Raw genomic sequence first — 20,247 nt, 5'->3', positions numbered from 1 at the left:
GCGGTTACCAGCTTAGAACTGCAATGCAATTATGTTTAAATGCATTTGTTATATTATCTTATTCTGTTGTAATCCCCTTCATTTGTTTTACCAGGGAAAAAAGGGTGGGATATGAAGCTAAACTGGACAATTAAGGTGCAATAACCAAAGTATCCCCTCCCCAAAGTGAATTCTGCCCCATCTTTAGGATGAACCCACAAACATATTCCATACAAACTGAAATCCATTGCACACTTACTCTAGGCGGAGAACTTACTTTGAGTTCACTGACCCCTTGATGAGCTTATAAAGTTGCAGTCAGCCCCAGCCCAAATTCTTAGGAATGTAACTTTAATAAGTCAAGAAACAGCAATGTACAATTAACATTTATTAATAATTAATCACCATTACTAGGAATCATAACATGTAAAAAAAATAAGTAAATCAGGTGAAAATAATAATACCATACCATTCTGTACATGCCCATGAGCTTTCACCCTTTATTTCTGAAGTTCATAGGGTGTAGGCAACTAAGTTTTACTCAGAGTAGATTCAGTGAAATTAATGTACCTAAATTAGTCATATCTATCATGCCCCATCTGCACTACACATTTAAAGCACCACTTTAAATACTCATGGCTTCCCTTAAAGAATCCTGGGAACTGCAGTTTGTTAAGGATGCTGAGAGTTGTTTGGAAACCTCTGTTCCCCTCACAGAACTAAAATTCCCAGAGTGGTTTAAGAGTCCATCCCTCTTCCCAGGGAACTGTGGAAATTGTAGCTCTGTGAAAGAAATGGGGGTCTCACCTCAGCATCCTACAGCTCCCAGGAGTTTTGGGGGATGTATGATACTGCTTTAAATGTATAATGCAGATGGGGTCTCAATGGGTCTACAAGACTGGGATTGGATACAAACCATGGTTCCCTATCATCATCATCATCATAAGAACATAAGAAGAGCCTGCTGGATCAGGCCAGTAGCCCATCTAGTCCAGCATCCTGTTCTCACAGTGGCCAACCAGCTGCCTGAGGGAAGCCCACAAGCAGGACCTGAGTGCAAGAACACTCTCCCCTCCTGAGACTTCCGGCAACTGGTTTTCAGAAACATACTGCCTCTGACTAGGGTGGCAGAGCACAGCCATCATGGCTAGTAGCCATTGATAGCCCTGTCCTCCATGAATATGTCTAATCTTCTTTTAAAGCCATCCAAGCTGGTGGCCATTACTGAGTCTTGTGGGAGCTGTTTTATTTTCAATACCTTTCCTAATTATCCCTAGCATGGAATTTGCCTTTTTCACAGCTGCCGCACACTGGGTCGACATTTTCATCGTGCTGTCCACTACAACCCTGAGGTCTCTCTCCTGATCAGTCACTGCCAGTTCAGACCCCATGAGCGTATATGTGAAATTAAGATTTTTTTGCCCCAATATGCATAATTTTACACTTGTTTATATTGAATTGCATTTGCCATTTTCCCGCCCATTCACTCAGTGATAACAGTGATCTGAATAAATGCCTACCTTGTTACCCTTTATTCTTTTAAAGTACTCACTAAATAATCATATTGGCCTTCAGTACTTGATGGCAAAGGATAAAAATAGCCCCAGAGGAACAGAAACACTGCTGTACACACTACAGTTAGCTAGCTGACTGGCTAGCTACCTAGGCTGTAACTCAAACCTAATTTCTGATTTGCTGAATGTGTGCAGCTCAGCATGAGGCCTTTTGGGGGGTTCTGGGCAGAAAAATCAATCCAGTAACCAATACAAAAAAAAACCCAACTGCTTTCCACAATTAGTTTCCAATCGCTTAGTTTGTTCTTTATATAGCAACAATTTAAAAGGTTTTCCCTTGACTGTCCAATAGGAAGGAAAATCTAAAGGTCTGGAACAAGACTAGAAGGAGGGACCATCAAGAAGGAGTTAACACTTTTTCATTATCAGTACATTAAACCTGATAAACTTCATTTCCACCCATAAGCCCTTGCTGACCTCTAGGTCTTTCATCACCCCCTTCACAGCCCCATATCCCCCCAGGGGATCAATATCGACCACTTTGGGAAACCCTGTTCAAGGGTAATCCTATAGAATTCCAGTCTGTCTGCTGTGTAACACATGGGTCATGAATAAAAATGCTTTGGTTGTTAAGCATCCAGATTTAGAATTCCAGCTCTTAGTTGTAGCAGACCCTGTTAGCTCGCTGGAGAGGAGAGGGGGGGACATATGCTGAATAACAATTTGCCAACAAGTATCTTCATTATTCAGCCATCCAAAAGAAGTTAGATAATAGACTGTTACTATTATTTTGCCTGGAATCCTGGCATTTACTCTCCATCTAATAGTTGAAAAAGTAGATTCCCTCTCCCTTGCTTCGTTATTTAGCCAGCATTTAGAAATTGTTTATGGCTGCTTATTATGCTTCATTTGAAATGCATATTGTCTGTGGGACATATTCCATGGAGCCCGCAGTACAGTTATATTATAATGAGAGATATTCCAATCTACACTCAAAACTTTCAGGAAATCATGGCCCCTGTGTTTCCTAGATTTTATTCTATGCTTATAACAAACACGTAAGGTTTGAATGACAGAAGTGTATTCTTAAGCATCCATGCATGGGTTATGGCCAGAAGTGGCTGGTGCCCATTGCGACTGACAGGGCAGAAGACAAGGAGACCAGCTGAGGCTGAGGCAGAGCCAATGACAGGTGGAACCATCCTCTCACTCACTACAAGGAGGAAGGTAGGCAGGTGAGAGAAGGCTGAGGACAGACTGAGGCTGGTGGGCAGTACCCCATTTGCCCTAATGGACCAGACTCCACATGGCTAGGGATGGAGCAGAAATTCAATTCAGTTCACATTTAAAGCCAAAACTATCAGAGTCACACTTTCTGAAACAATATGAGGATGGAAACACAGACATCCCTCAACCTTCACTCTTGTTTGAATTTTGTAATTCAGTTTTCCATCCAAACAATGTTTACAAAAATGCATATATTAGGGGCAAGTGTGCATAAAAATGAATATGTTTGTGAAAATACATATCTGCAGTATATTAGGAAAATTTGTTTCTAAAAATAGGTATATTTGTCCAAACTGCATACAACAATGTATTTATTAGGAAAAATTCACACTAAAATGCTGGACAATTTGCATGAGGATTTCTTTTTTTAAAAAATCATAAATTGCTGCAGAAATGTATACATGAATTGGAGCCCAACAACATCTGGAGGGCACCATGTTGGCTACCCCTGGTATGGTGCAGTGACCAAATTCACCCAAGCATATGTAATTCAGCCCTAAAGGTAAAAATGTTGTGCAAAAAAAATGGTGTCACACAAACTAGCCTTTAAGGCAGATAAAGTAAATAATCTTATTCATACCTTGCTTGAGCAAACAGATTAGATATGAATAGATGTTATTAATGTTTTAGCTGGCTGCAGAAAAGAATCCATTTCATTTACGTTATAAAATAAAACTATGAAAGAACCAGCAACTCGTTCTGTCAATGGCAACTTCCCTCCCTCCTTCCTGCATCTGATATAAACACCTTGTCAACCGTTTGAATGGGGTAGAATAGATGGCTGATGAAACAGTCATTATATATTTCTTTTAAATTCTCCAGCTAACATAACCATAATTCCAAGAAAGAATTATGCTTTAATTGGGTAGGTATGAGCACAAATGGAACTCTTGCGCATTAGGGTGTTTGAACGAAAAGGGATAAACATTTAGATTTGGGAATTGTATGCCGAGCCAATTGCTATATTTTGAAGTGACGCCTTGTGCGGTTGCTGTTATTTTTGCAGTATAATTACTCATGAATTCAGAATTGTTATCTCATCAGGTGCTGGCAGCCGAGGCTGTAGTTTAACTCGTATCAAAACAATACAAGTATAGCTAATAAAACTGGCCCAGGTTTCACCTAAGTTGCAGGCTTTGTCAAGCAAAATCCTTTTTTTGAATTCAATAGGCCAGGTTCCAAGAGGGACTGAAATATATTGGTAGGGATATTATGTACACACAAATGTCTTATACCGAGTTAAATCATTGGTCCATGTAATCCAGGGATGTTTATTCTAACTTCCAATAGCTCTCTGGGACCTTAGGAAGAGGTGACTCGTAGCCCTGTCACCCAAGATCATTTTAGCTGGAGATGGCAAGGATTGCACATGGGACTTCATGCAAACAAAGTATTTACTTATTTATTTATTGCATTTACATTCCATCTTTCCTCCAAGGTGCTCGAGGTGATGTACAAGGTTCTGCCCCTCCCAATTTTATCCTCACAACAACCCTTTGAGGTAGGTTAGCCTAAGAGAGATGTGACTGGCCCAAGGTCACCAAATGTGGTTCATGACTGAGTGGGAATTTGAACCCTGGTTTCCCAGGTCCCAGTCTGACACTCTAATCACTACACCTGAAATATGGTTCCCCCCAACATACAAAGCTGCTTTAAATAGAGTCAGGTTACTGAGTCAGGCCATTAAATTGAGTCAGGATGGTCAATACGACGACTTGTATTGAAACTTGGTGGGATGACTCTCATGACAGACTACATGAAATTGAAGGATATCACACGTTCAGAAAGAACAAAAGGAATAGAAAGGGAGGTGGAGTATATGGAAAAATATACATCCCTGCACGGAAATACAGGGGGATTAGTTTGGTAGCTCCATCAAGAGCATCTGGATTAAAATTAATGGGGCAAGGAATAAAAGGAACATGGTGGTTAGAGTCTACTACTGACCACCCAATCAAGGAGAAGACAAGGATGAAACTTTTGAAAAGCAAATTGCCAATGTTTTGAGCAGGCATGATATAGTAGTAATGGGAGACTTCGGTTATCCTGATATCTGTTGGGAGAAATTCTGCCAAACATGGCCCTTCCAAGAAATTCCTGATTTGTGTTGATGATAACTTTCTCCTACAGAAAGTGGAAGAAGAAACTAGAAAAAGCCACATTGGCTTCTTCTGCTGTCTTCCACCTCTTTTCCTTGTTGGAATTGTTTGCAATTGTGCCTTTAGAATTTCCTTTTCTACTCCCACTCATCTTGAACTTCTTTTCTCATTAGGGTCGTTTGCCATCGGACTGTACATATCAATGTTCTGAGTTTATTGAAATAAGCTTTCCTGAAGTCCATGGTACGCGTATGGCTACACTCAGCTTTTGCTTTCTTTAAAATCAAGAACTCAAGTATAACATGGTCACATTCCACCAGGGTTCCTGTAACTGCCGCTTCATCCACTAAGTCATCTCTATTGGTTACAATCAAGCCAAGGACAGCTGCAGGCCCAGAGCCAGTGTGTGACCAGGTTTGGCCCTAGCTGAGGGCCCCTGCAGCCCAGAGGGGCATCTGGGGTGCCCCACAATCCATGGTAGCAACAGTTGATGTGACCCAACACTGCTGCAGAGCAGGAACTCCCAGGCACTCCCCCAATACAGGTCGTGCAGATTTAAATAAGCCTGCCTAACTCACCTACTTGTCATTAGTGAGCCAGGGTGTGCACACCCCATAGTATGCACTCACGCCTGCCATCACCCAAGATGGTGTCAGGTGTGTTTCTAAGGGGTTGACACCCCCACCACCATATTGGGTGATGACAGGTGCGCACACACAGCAAGTGGGGAGTGTTCACTGATAACAGAGGTAGGTGGGGTGGGCAGACCTATATAAGCCCCGCACTGCCTGTACGGAAGTGGGTGTTGGGGCGAACAGCGCTGCAGGCCTGGGCAGGATGGTGCCCAGGGGCCCAGTCATGCTTGGTGCAGGCCTTGAACAGAAGCCCATGTGGCTTCACAAAAAGCTTAAAGATAACCTGAAAACAAAAAGTACACATATAGTGGAAGAAAGACCAGGCCACAAAGGAAGAGTATAGACACGTAGCACGGGATTGCAGGGATGGCATCAGGAAGGCTAAAGCTGAGAATGAGCTGAAGTTAACAAGGGATGCAGTCAATCTGTAAGCACCTTGATAACAATGCAGTAATTACTAGAAGCCAACATGGATTTGTCAGCAACAAATCCTGCCAGACTAATCTTATCTCATTCTTTGACCAGGTAACCTTCCTGGTTTGTTGTTGTTGTTATGTGCCTTCAAGTCGATTATGACTTATGGCGACCCTATGAATCAGTGACCTCCAATAGCATGTCATCAACCACCCTGTTCAGATCCTGTAAGTTCAGGTCTGTGGCTTCCTTTATGGAATCAATCCATCTCTTGTTTGGCCTTCCTTTTTTTCTACTCCCTTCTGTTTTTCCCAGCATTATTGTATTTTCTAAGGAATCATGTCTTCTCATGATGTGTCCAAAGTATGATAACCTTCCTGATAGACTGTGGACATAATATATTTCAACTTCAGCAAAGCTTTTGACAAAGTGCCTTATGATATTTTATTAGCAAGCTAGCTAAATGTGGGCTGGATGGATCCATAGTTGGCTACAGAATTGTACTCAGAGAGTGCTTATCAATGGTTCCTTCTCAACCTGAAAGGAAGTAATGAGTGGAGTACCACAGGGCTAAGTCCTGGGCCCAGTGCTCTTCAACAGTTTTATTAATCTTGGATGAGGAGGTGCAGGGAATGCTGATCAAATCTGCAGATGTTACAAAATTGGGAGAGATAGCTAATACCCTGGAAGAGAAATAAAATTCAAAGTGATCCTGATAGGCAGGAGCATTGGACTGAAAACAACAGAATGAAATTTAACAGGAATAAGTACAAAGTTCTACACCTAAGAAAATGAAACCAAATGCACAGTTATAAGACGGGGGATACTTGGCTCAGCAATACTACATGCAAGAAGGATCTTGGGATTGTTGTTGATCACAAGCTGAATATGAGCCAACAGTGTGCTGTGGCTGCAAAAAAAGCAAATGCTACTTTAGGCTGCATTAACAGAAGTATAGTTTCCAAATGCGTGAAGTACTAGTTCACCTGTATTCAGGACTAGTTAGACCTCATCTTGAGTACTGCATCCAGTTCTGGACACCACGCTTTAAGAAGGATGCAGACAAACTGGAACAGGTTCAGAGGAGGGCAACAAGGATGATCAGGGGACTGGACACAAAGCCCTATGAGGAGAGACTGAAAGAATTGTGCATGTTTAGCCTGCAGAATTGAAGACTGAGGGGAGATAGGGTACCACTCTTCAAGTACTTGAAAGGTTGTCACACAGAGCGAGGGGGCAGGATCTCTTGTTGATCATGCCAGAGTGCAGGGCACAGAAGAGTGGACTCGAGTTACAGGAAGGCAGATTTCAAGTGAACATCAGGAAAAATGTGTTAGAGCAGTATAACAACGGAACTGGTGCTCTCCAGTTTTTTGGACTAGCCAGCCCCAGCAAACATGGCCAATGGTCAGGGATGATGGGAGTTTTAATCCAAAACATCTGGGGGGTACTAACTGGAGACAGCCAGAGAACTGAACTTGGGGAAGTCAATGTACAAAACATGGCCAGACTGGAAGTCCCTTGTGGGGTCAGACTGAGCCCCTGGGCTGCTAGTTGCCTATTCCTATAAATTATTTCTTATACACTTTATTTTAAAAGTCTACACTACCATTTCTCTTTTTAAAAAATCTCCATGGAATCCTTTGGCAGCTTAGGAAGAATCAAAGTGCTAACAGGAAGCCAAGTGGGAAGGAACACAGTTAATGATTGGACTGGACTCCCATTCAAGACTTCCTTTGTTTCATCATCTCTCATCAGTAGGGATGGAAGAATCTGTCAGCGTTGGTTCTTCCAGCTTCTCATTATTCTAATCTTAAATCCAGTTCTCCACATTTCCACAGCAATTTGTGATTTTTTTAAAAAAATGCTCATGAAAATTCATCAGCATTTTAATGCAAATTTCTCCAAATATACACATTTTTACACACAACGCTGACTAATGTGCACAGTTTGTATGTGATTTTTCCCTAATATGATGCATTTTTGTATGATGTTTTCATAAATATATTCATTTTTATGCATGCTTGTCCTTAATATATGCATTTTTGGAAACATTGGTTGGTTGGCAAACGGCATCACAAAATTTGAAAAAGTGCAAATTTTGAAAGATAGCTGAGTTTTGGTTCTCATGTTGTTTCAGAAAATGCAAATGTGATTGATTTGCCTTTTAATTTGAACTGAATCAAATTTCTCTCCCATCTCTACTTATCAGTCTTAGCTATATTGTTTTGGCATCTCACCTAGACTGGTGCCCAGCGTTAAATGGCAACTACCCCCTCAATAATTATGAGCCCTCCAAAAGATACAGTAGTGGAAACTCAGGGTATTCCCATTGGGATCATGTGCATGGAGCCCTCATTGTTTTGGGGCAGCCACAGAGCAGAATGTGTTGTCACCTTTCTGTCCTGCTCTTCCCACTTCACAGAGGCCCATCTAGCTCGATTGACAAAAATGCCAAGCGGATGGAAACGCACACCATCTGCTTAATGATTTCCTATGTGACCTTGCAAGGGACCTCATAGCCACAATAACTCGGGATGGCAAGTGCCGCCGTTAATGATGTCAGGACGGGAGTTAAAGCAACTCCAACTACCAAAGAGAGCAAGGCTGGGTGAATCGTTTTAAAGAAGAGCCATGGAAATTAAGTGGGAAACAGAAAAGAGTTTGCATTCTCTGGAGTGTGTTCCATTGATTTTAGTTAGGCTAACAGAGGGTCATTCTCCAACCCCTGCCCCAATAGAATAGGTAGGAAGAGCCTCACTTTTCCATAAGAGAGGATTGCCTTACATTTAGAGAAGGTTCAGAGGCTGTCAGATTCTCTTTGCTGAGCACAAGGATGGGGGAGAAATTTGATTCAGTTCTTATTTAAAGGCAAAACAACCCAATTCACGCTTTCTGAAACAACATGCAAACCAAAACATAGTAATCCTTTGAAATTTGTGCTTTTAAGACTTTTGTAATGTAGTTCTTCAGCCAAGTAATGTGTACTAAAATGAATATAGTAGGTAAAGTGTGCATTACAAAATGCATCATAGTAGGGAAAATCACTTTGCAAAAATATGTACAGTAGGAGGAATTCACACAGACAAATGAAGTTTCATGAGGAATTTTTGGTTTATTAAAAAAATGCAAACTGATGTGGAAATGTGAAGAACTGTATTTAAGAGGGGGGAAATGAAAAACTGAGAGGAACCAAAACTAACAACAACCCCATCCCCATTAGAAATGAGCTATTTAAAGGTCACGCAATTAGCAATTGGGTCAATTTAAAAAGTAAATAGCAGGTCCAGGAAGATCCTTGTGGGAGGGAAGGGGGACTAAGTGTTGGTCCCCACTGTGGTCCTGATCCAGACTAGGGGCCTTTTGTCTGTAGTTGTATCACACAGAAAGGTTGCACAGGCACCTCTGGAGGTTTTCCTCCCAAAGTAATTAGGAGGTGTATTAGTGGTCGATTTATTGGAAGAATGACAAGGAGTTAAGTGTGAACTTGCACAGAGCCCTATACAGTGTCCCATAGGCACAGATCTTGCTTGTAGCGTAGCTCTGTGCATAGCTGTGCCAGGCAAGTAACTACAAGATATAGGTATATATTAATGGCATAGCGGTCAGATGGAGATGAGTTAACATTAGGACCTGAGGAAAGGGGAACCAGTTAGTATCTAGATGGCTCACACCTGGAAAATTCTGTGTAGGCACAAGAAAACCTTCAGACAATTGTGTGGCCTGCACTTGGTTTCTTTAGGTACATTCCAAGAACATGGAATGTACTGGGCTGAGGAACAGAGCAGTGGACATAAATACTGACATGAGAAAGGAACTGCAAGGACACAAAAAGTTCCCACCTGAATATGAGCAATCCCCAGAGAACAAGTTACAGGGGGGTGGAAAGTAAGGGCACCCTAATGTTAGTCTGGCCAGTGGAAAATTGTATAGATTGGTGTCATAAGGTGACATATGACCCCAGGTTGGGATTGTACCAATGAAAACCAGGGACCAGGACTTTGTCTTCTCTATGGAATCTGATCCATGAGGGGTCCCATTCTCTGGAAAATGTAGCTAGTTCTTTGCAAGTGGTTGTAATCTATTACTTTAACCATTAGCCCTCTTTTCTGTAATAGGGACTATAATCTTAAGAAATTCTGTATTATTCATTTCAGTTCTTACTTATTGGTATTGTATCAATAAACTGACTCCTATTCCCAGGCCCAAGAATCTAGAATCTGCATGCTAGCTGGAGCTAGAGTGTAGTCAGTTAAATTCAGATCAACATCACTTTCTTACAGAGGATTTATATATATAATTTTACTTTCCCGCCCCCCTTGGGGTGCTGATCCAGATCTGCATTTCCTGCTATTTTCTTTTTTAAAACCAATTCATCCAGTTGTTAGTTGCACAAATGGGATCATGTCTAGTTTGGCCCTAAGAGACAAACAAGAGTGATGGAATTTTACAGAAACTGCTAGAATGCAGCAACTTAGGAGCAATACACAGTATATTTAAACTAAGGGCCATAAAACGTTGCCATCTCACCCCAAGTGCTTAATTGCTTCCAGTCTATTTAAATGCTACCAACATGATGCATTAAACAGTCTGGAATTTCAGGAGAATGTCCTTAATTCTGCTGTATATAATATGGAAATGCACCACGTTGGCAGATGGCTAGAAAAAACAGGAATCCTTCTGCTAAAATACATCTTACTTTGTTCCAGAAATGCAAGTGTTGTGACTCTCTTTCTCTGTGGGCATGTTTATATTCCCACTTCCCCAAAATATGCTTTTGTTGTTGTTTTTACTAAAAACTGGATCCACGGCATAGTTTACATCAATGGTTTTTAAACCCACTTTCAAGGAACCTTTTCCACATCATTTTTTTAGTCTGCCACACAACTTCTACATAAGTGCTGATGGCTGCTGTATGTGGCAAAGGACTGAGCACTCTTACAGATGCTGAGATTAGTCAGTGAATGCTCATGTGCAAAGAGGCTGACAATAGAGGCACAACAAAAAGTGAGATGGGGGAGCAGCAAAGAAGGGATAAAGTGCATTTTTGGAGTGGTGACCTTTATCCTACTTGTTACATTTCTGAAAGGGAAACAATGGCATATATTTCACAGCAATGCTCCCACCCTAACCATATTTTCTCTTATGTGTTTTGGTGTTTCAAAAGAAGAAGAAAAATCCTCTGCAAAACATGTCCCCCACCACCACCACCATTGAAGAAATAGACGATGTTCCAATCCTGGAATTAATTTTAGAAATTCTCCAAGTTAACCTAGAAGTGTGGAATTGAAAGCAGAACAAACCCAGGGAGACAATAAAGGAATGAAATGGGGGAGATCCGCTCACTGTGACCCACCGCTCAGGATTTTGCAGCGAGGGCAGTGACCTGAGCCTACTGTAAAACATCTAGTTCAGCCCCATGAATAATTTGCTTTCACAGGGCCCAGAGATATACTCAATAAAGCATCAAGGCTCACAGGCTTAATTTGCAGTGCCGAGCCTAGCATAGTCAGTGTTTGCACTGTGTGGCTTTGCAATCAATAATGTTTTGGGGCATTAGCCTGAAGGAATGTTGCTAATTGCCTCAAATTCTCTGCAGAGAAGGTTAAGCAAGTACCGAATCAATTAAATGGCATCTGAATATTGGATTTTTTTAAAAAAATATTCACTCCATTATACATTGGCACTTGCGCCTCTTTAAAGACTTCATCAAATATACAAAAGAAGGAAGAGCAGAAGCTATGAAATACAAGTGAAGTTCTTAAGATAGGGAGATAGACATCCAGTAGTGGTAGAGAACCTCTGGACTGTGGGCCATATTAGGAGCAACAGGGGTTCAAATTTGGTCTACAAGTCTGTTTTCCCCAAACCATGCCCATCTGCCTCACGCCTGACATTATACATGGCTAGTCCATCGGCTCTGCATATATAATGCATTTTAATTGTATTTTATGTATTTTAATTTATTTTAATGTTTTTGTGATTTTATTGTTTACAATTTTATTATGTACATGTTTGATTTGATTTTTGTAAGCCGCCCCGAGTGCCCTAGTATAGGGTAGAAGGGCGGGATAGAAATCTTTTAAATAAATAAATAAATAGTGCAACTGTTTCATGGCCTTTCTTTGTCTCTGCCATCAGCTAGCGGAAGGGCTCTTGAGCTAGTGGACAGAGAACGTCGGATACAGCCCTATTTCCTTTCCTATTTCCACCAAGGAGCTCAAGGTGGTGTCCATGCTTCTTCCCCTCCTCATTTTATCTGCACAATAAACCTGCAAGGTAGGTTAGGCAGGTCCTATTCCAGCACTCTAACCACTGCAACACATGCTTTTCCCATGTATATTTCTCTAAGTTGCCTTATGTGTTCTAGCAGCCATGGGTTGCATTTGCCTGCCAGCTTTTTAACCCTACAGAGCCACTGTATAGTCTGAAACCGCCCCCCTAATGTTTCTTGTTAGAAAATAGACACTAGGCACTATTACAAAATGGTATGTGAGAATGCAGCCCATACTCCTGCATTCAAATTTGAAAACCCATAAACTCTTTGGAAGTTACGGAAGACGGAAGTGTAAATTCTCAAACCAATATGTTTGTCCTTCAGTTTACCCATAAGCCCCACAGCCAGCTTCTCTTATCACAAGAGGTACAGCAGCCTAATCGATAAAAAAAACATCAGCAGAGGGGTACTGCAGAGAGCCATGTGGAGGAGTGAGATCCCTCTTAATCCTTTGCAAAAAAAAAAAAACCCACAGCACATCCCTCGCAACCTCCTTGAGCAATCCAAGTGATTAAGCAATGATTCCCTGTAATTTAATGTGCGGGTATAATTAAAGTGCTGTAATACATTCACGTATCAGTAACTCAGTCATGAACTTGCAACTCCCATCTAGAAAGATTAAATTCATTACAGCCGACAGATGCACCCTGAGCAGCCATCTGAACCTAACAGACCTGCTTTAACTACCCTCCTTTGATCAGGTGTTAAAGGCCGCAAGAGCTTCAGCGCTGACTTCCAAAACTGGAAAGCAGAGTATGAATCTCTTCCCATTGTTCAAAAAGAAGCTGTCTAAACATTCAACAAGGGTGGGAAATGTGTTCACGACAGCTGGTTGGTCTAGGCCCCAGAATGCAGCTGGAAGGAATGGATTATGCCATGGTTTGGACTAGCGGTACTTGCCATGTGAAACTGTTAGGAACAGATAGGCTCCCTCAAGCAACGTATTCCTTTGATTCTGGAAATATGGATTTAGCTGCTTGCTTTGGGGAGATCACATAGACTTAAGAGTGCAGTGGTCTGAATTAGGGATGGGGGAGAAATCCAGTTTTGTTTGCATTTTAATGAGGAACTACCAGAGCTTGGAAAAGTTCCTTTTTTGAACTACAACTCCCATCAGCCCCAGCCACCATGGCCACTGGATTGGGCTGACGGGACTTGTAATTCAAAAAAGTAACTTTTCCAAGCTCTGGGAACTACTTAATACACACTTCTCAAATCAATATGCGAACTGAAACTCCGCTACTGTTTGACATTTGCGCTTCTCCAAATGTTGCTGCCGAATAATATGTAATATGGGGAAAATGTACATAAAAATGCATCTATTGGTGGAAATAATCTACAAAAATAATTATATGGGGGGAAATTGCTTGCAAAATGTGCATATTAGTCAAACATACATAAAAATGTGTCCATCAGGAGAAATTTGCCCTAATAAAATACTGACACATTTTCATGAGGATTTTTTTATTTTATTTTTTTATCAAACCACTATGGAAACCTAGAAAATTTAATTTAAGACTGGAAAAAAGAGGAACGGAGAAAACTGAAAAGGACAGATTCATCCATTCCTAGTGAGAATGCACCACTACAGGGTGGCAAAGGTTGAAAGGAGGCAGTTCCCCTTACTGTTCGTGATGACTAGTATTCTTGTAGGGTTGTGATCAGCCAAAATGAGGGGGGGATGAGGTATGTGGGTTTCATTATGCTCCTCCCATTCTCCCTCATAATTTGATTGCTGGGGATCATATCATTACCAAAGGAGGAAGCCAAACCTGTATGATATAGCCTGCAAAGTAGCTAGCAGCATCTAGTGGTGGTGCAGGTTGATGTCAACATCCCTGGATTGCACCAGCTATCCCCTTTCCAGTGCATGCATCATACAGCCCCCATCCACCACCACCATCCTGCACCCACCAGCTAGGTGGTAATCACAGGAGCTCCCTACTTGATCAATACACAATAGCGGTAGCTAAGGAGTGTATTCAGACCTCACTGCATGTGCCACTGTTTACAGGTGGACACAATTCCTGCTTTATTATTATTTATTAAGATGGTTCTAAGATGTTATATTGTTCTATCACTTATTGCTTGCTGCCCTGGGCTCCTTTTGGAAGAAAGGGTGGGAGATGATGATGATGATGATGATGATGATGCACAATATATCACTTTTATCACCATCAGTCACTCAAAGCCACTCTGTACCATGTGGTACCATTCTTGCTGAATCAGAAGCCTTGCAGAAGCCACTCCAGGTTTCTACCAGTGGGGGAAAAAGCCTTAATGCTGTGTTGAACCTCCACAGCACATTTTCCTGACCATTTTTAGAGGGAGGTGAGAAACAAATGGTCTTCCCAAAAGGCCAGGCAAGCTTGTGCTTCCCTTATTTAACACACCCTGATTGATTTAATGAAGTGGCTGAGGTGTTTTTTCCACCCAAACTTGTCATTTCCAGGCCCTTTGTACAACAATGTCAAGTCTGGCAACACTTCCTTGAATGATCATGGGTTGTATCTAATACTAGTCCAACTCAGAGTTGTATTCTGTGTTTCATTCAATTAACCTTTATTCAGAGTAGGCCAACGGAAATTAATGGCCGACTAACTTAGGCTCATTAATGTCAATGAGTCTGCTTTGAAGAAAAGTTTATTCAACGTAATGGGGAATTTTATATATCCATACATATATAATCATAGATATTAAAAAGGTATATGTTGTATAATCATAAAGAGTTAAGCATAGACTTGTAGGCCTATTAAGACCTGAGATGCAGGCTCATAGAGAACCCTAAATCTCAACATTTAATTCAGACCTGTAAGCAAAAACCTGTTGCAAAAGGCAGCGGTCACAGGGACCTTCTGTTTCTTTTCCAAGTCCCGGCCGATGCTTGACTGACAGATAACTGATTACCCTATTGTTTGGAATCAAGGAGCGTTTAAATTGTGAGAAAAGCTGTGACTGATGTAATAAGTAGGAATCGCCAATATTTGATTCTTGGGTAAAGCTATAATGCCACCTAGGGGAAAAATCTGTAATAATTATTAAATGTTTAATGAAGAGAAATAGTGAGATTTTATAATGATTGTAAAGCAACCCAGTGTGTTATATTATATGTATAACTTTATAAGTGTGTTTTAAGAACATAAGAACATAAGAACATAAGAAGAGCCTGCTGGATCAGGCCAGTGGCCCATCTAGTCCAGCATCCTGTTCTCACAGTGGCCAACCAGGTGCCTGGGGGAAGCCCGCAAGCAGGACCCGAGTGCAAGAACACTCTCCCCTCCTGAGGCTTCCGGCAACTGGTTTTCAGAAGCATGCTGCCTCTGACTAGGGTGGCACAGCACAGCCATCATGGCTAGTAGCCATTGATAGCCCTGTCCTCCATGAATTTGTCTAAATTTCATTAAGAAAAGAGTACTCTGGGGTGCCCTGCCTCCTCTATATTTCTGAGGCTGATAAATACTAGTTAGCCAGAGTCACCCAGTCTTTTTGTAAGTCTGTGGGGTTTTAAAATGATTTAAATATAATCCCTCTCTTGAGCTATGTATTTTATAAGTAGGGAAATGGGATTTCTGAGAAAGTATAAGGACATAAGAACCCCTATGGCAAAGGAATAGAACTGCAGGGTGCTCATACATTCCCAAACACCCTAAGTTGAGGCAAACTTAACTCTAGGAACTTGTCCAAATATTTCAGGTGTACCTGGGTCAGCCTGACTGATCAGGAACAATGGCATATGGAATGTACTAGGTATGCTTAAAGGTGCATTCACAATGGTACTGGCCTGAAAATTCATTAATCTTTTAAGACAGTAGGACAATGGAGACATTAATTGGATGGACAGAATCTTGGGATCACCACTGGAGTCTCCTAATGCTTTCTGATTAGTTTGGAATGATTGTAGAGAGGAGGAACTGTGATGTTATGTGGGCAAGAACTCATGAGATTGGTGAAATCATTGTCACATGCTGTAACTGTACTCTATAAAAGAGCTTGCACATAGTGCCTCAGTACAGTCTGTCCTGGATGTTTCTGGGGGGCTGACCCTGCATGTGCATATGCATATGCTTGTAAAGAATAAAGGCCTACCTTTTTGCTTCAAGTCTGTGTCCTCAAATATTTTTAAGGACCCCCAGCAAAGGATCCAATGGAGAAAAATTCTCCAACAAATGCAACCCAATGAATCTAAATTAGTAATTCCTATTGCTTTCAATTAGTCTATTCTGAGTAGGGTTTGCATTGGATTCAACCACATGATGTCTGCAGTCTCCACCACTTCTGCCAACTACATCTCCCCCCATTGCATAGAATCCTGGAATTGGAAGGGATTTTGAAGGTTCTCAAGTCCAACCTCCCCTGCATACTGCAGGCTCTGTAACACATGACACAGCTACAGCATCCTTGATGGATGGCCATCCAGCCTCTAAGGCAAGAAATGACTTCTGGCAATCTCAGGGCCTTTTGCGGGGTTGTGCTTGCAGTTGACAATGGCAAGATTTAGCCACAGCCTTCAAGCTGCGCCCCACCAAAGTCCTTTACATGCATGCACAATAAAGAACAGAGGATGCACATACCATGATAACAAACAGAGCTGGGGCCACAAAAGCCCAGATTGCGCCGTTTTCCAGCAAAAGCCAGCAGCTGCATAGAGAGAAAGAAAGAAATACTTACATAATTGCTTAGGACTGCAAATTCAAAAACAAAAATCCGAGCAGGTTCTTTTATGTTTTATTTATTTAAGACATTTATATACTGCTTAATCATTCACATTTCTAAGCAGTGAACAAGTCATATAGAAAATAAAACAAACTGGTAACAAAGCAAACATGACTTTCAAATGTCTGCTAGAACAAGAAAATCTTAGTAATGTACCTGAAGTACAGCAAGGAGGATGTCTGTCTGATCTCAGTTGGGAGGGAGTTTCACTGACTTGGGGCCACTACACTGAATGCACAGTTTATGAGCCATGCATCTAAGCCACAGGGAACCATCAACAGAAACTACCCCAGAGACCTCAATGATTGGGCCAGGATATAAGAGATCAGGCGGCCCTTACAATATACTGGACCCAAGTGGTGAAGGGCCTTGTACATTAATACAAGAAAGGTGAACCTGGCTGAGTAACATATGGACAGCTGTGAAGTTATGCACTGGCAGTAGTCTATCCCCATCAACAGTCTAGCCACAGCATTTTGCACCAGCTAGAGTTTCAGGACGGGCCTATCTTGAGCTGTGCTGAGCCATGTGACTCTGGTGGCAGATCATGGGCTGGGGTTGTGCCCTCCTCAGATCTCTTCAGGCATAGGACTAGGGTCAGTAAGAAGGGGAGCAAGGCTATTGCTTTCCCCTTCTTCCATAGCAGTCTTGGGTGGGGTCTCACTCATATTGATACATCATAGGTACAAAGCAGCAGTTGCCTCTACTGAGATGTCTCCAGGTGGTGGGAGGAGCAAATATACAGAAACACATGTAATTTTTTTTATTTTTTTGGCAGTTTATTTATCAAAGAACAACTTGCTATGAGCATTATCCTTTCAAGCAGCAAGGAGGGGGGATCTGGATTCTCTCTTCCAGCTGTAATCAAAAAAGGGGAAAGAGGAAGAAGCACGTGGCTTATTTCTTATTATTTCAAACACAAACAGGGATGTGGGGGAGAGAGATTTTGTCCAGTTCATGTTTTAATAAGAACCTATTCAATTTGCCTTCCCAAAACAATGCAGCTTCCCCCCCCCAAATTGGTTTTCTTCAAATTTTGCAATGCAGTTGTCTAAGCAAAACCTGTACAACAATCACATACATCTGGTGCAAATCGGCATAAAAATGCATGCATTCATGAAAATGACATACAAAAAATGCATTGCATCAGAGGAAATTGCTTGCAAAGATATGTGTTAGGTGAAATTGCATACAAAAATGTGTGGATTAGGATAAATGTACACTAAGACACTGAAGAATTTTTGTGATAGCTTGGCAAATTGATGTAGCAATATGGTGAACTGAATTTAAGATTAATACAATGAGAAACTGATGAGAACTGAAGACTGGAAGGAGGAGAAGTTGAAACTGGCAGATTTTCCCATCCCTAGTGGCAAATTAAGAAGGAATCAAATTGGAGTGAACAAATGCACAGGAATTATTCTACCCACGCCACTATTTGTCTTCAGCTGGTAGGATGGATCCCACAACTGGGTTGCACCCCATTCTGAGGTCGGTTGCTCCAGTCTAGGGATAGGCAAATCTCTCAGCTTCAGTTTCTCTCAGTTTCTCATCTGTCCAGATTTAAATTCAGTTCTCCACATTCCGACAGCAGTTTTCTTTAAAAAAAAAAAAAAAAGTCCACATGAAAACACATCAGCATTTTAGTGTGAATTTCTCCTAATAGACACATATTTGTATTCAATTTTGACCAATATAAATATTTTTTCTAAAGGATCCTTTCCCAACTATAATGGAGCTTATATGCTATATTCACAAATCTATGCATTTTTATGCACAGTTTACTGTAGTATATACATATCTTGGCTGGAGAACTGCACTGCAAAATTCAGAGAAGTACAAATATTGTAGGCCAGCAATGTTGCAATTCTTATATTATTTTGGAGGTTTTATTTTTATTTTAATTAGAGGAGGTTTGCCTTTAAGTGCAAACTGAATTGAATTTCCTGCCCCATCCTTACTCCAATGGCACCAGGACCCTGCTCTTCTCACTTTTTGTCTTTCTCTTTTAAGAGGCAAGAGACGGAGAAAAAGAGGGAAAGAGGCTTCCGCACAATTTGCATGGAGAAAGTGGAAAAAGTGGATAAAAAGAAGCTTTCCTCCTTGTAAAATACTAAAATTCTGGTCATCTAATGAATCAGATTGCTAGGAGATTGAGGAAAAAAGGAAGCACTTTTTCCACACAGGGAATAATTTATTTGCTGTCACAAGATATGGTGTTGAAAAGAAGAAAAGCCAATCAATGGCTAGTAGTCATAGTCTATAGCCACAGCATGACTATTGGAGACTGGTGGCTCTGATGTTAGTGGGACAATGAATCTGCTCCAGGTTTTACTTTGAACTTTCAAGGATCTGCCCAAGGTGCTGAATTCTATTTCCAAATGGGTCAGCACCTCTGACAGCTCCTTGAAAGTTCAGACTAAAACCCATAGCAGATTCATTGGTTCAGAATCTTGGACATTTCATTGAAAGTTTGGACTAAAACTGGAGCAGATTCACTGTCCCACTGACATAGGAATCACCAGTCTCCACTGGTCATGCTGTGGCTGTAGACCAGCCTTTCCCAACCAGTGTGCCTCCAGATGTTGTTGGACCACAACTCCCATCAGCCTTAGCCAGCATTGCCAATGGTCAGGAAAGATGGGAGTTGTGGTCCAACAACATCTGGAGGCACACTGGTTGGGAAAGGCTGTTGTAGACTATGACTACTAGCCATTGATTGGCTTTTCTTTTTTTCAACACCATATCTTGTGGCAGCATACCTCTGAATACCAGTTGCTGGAGAGCAGCAAGGCCTGCCAGCTTCATGCCCTGCTTGTGAGTGTCCTGGAGGCATCTAATTGGCCACTGTCAAAAACAGGATGCTAGATCTGATAGGCCTGATCCATCAGGGCTTTTCTTTTGTATACTCCCTCCCCCCAAAAAAATACATTTGTTTGAACTTGAATTGTATTGATCCTCCCACAAGTCTCATTTCAACATGGAATGCAGTAAAGTCTAGTCTAATGGGGCAAGTGGGGATCTGCCCCACAAACCTCAGTCTGCCCTCAGCCAACTTGCACCTGCCTGCCTGCCTCATAACCAGACTAAGGGGTGGCCCCGGCTGTCAGCTTTCTCCTCCACCTCAGAAATCAGCAGGGAAGAGGATGGGGACAAAACTAGAATTAGTTGGCTCTGCCTGTCATTGGCTCTTGCTGTGCCTCTAATTCGTTCTGGCACCACCCACTGATGTAGTCCCTAACTTTTAGCTCACCAATCCCAATGGGCACCAGCCACCACTGATGGAGTGGACATCTCAAGGCTAGAATCAAGAGCCTCCAAATCTGTGT

General features: G+C 41.6%; 1 protein-coding gene across 3 annotated transcripts in view; it reads right to left on the bottom strand.

Annotated features, from left to right (window-relative positions):
* The window catches only part of ADGRD1 (adhesion G protein-coupled receptor D1), a 316,526-nt gene that overhangs the window by 51,113 nt on the left and 245,166 nt on the right, over positions 1–20,247 (bottom strand). For 2 of the 3 annotated variants that reach the window (XM_061602998.1, XM_061603000.1), the window contains one exon: positions 16,777–16,843. In XM_061602998.1, coding sequence (XP_061458982.1) covers positions 16,777–16,843 — 67 coding nt within the window. Of the gene's footprint in view, positions 1–16,776; positions 16,844–17,690; positions 17,777–20,247 lie in introns of those variants that run through there. The other variant, XM_061603001.1, reaches the window with a different exon arrangement.

The sequence above is a fragment of the Rhineura floridana genome, chromosome 19 (assembly GCF_030035675.1).
Source record: "Rhineura floridana isolate rRhiFlo1 chromosome 19, rRhiFlo1.hap2, whole genome shotgun sequence".
Taxonomy (NCBI): Eukaryota; Metazoa; Chordata; class Lepidosauria; order Squamata; family Rhineuridae; genus Rhineura; species Rhineura floridana.
Note: the sequence above shows the minus strand (reverse complement) of the source record. Positions and strands in the feature narration are given on the sequence as shown.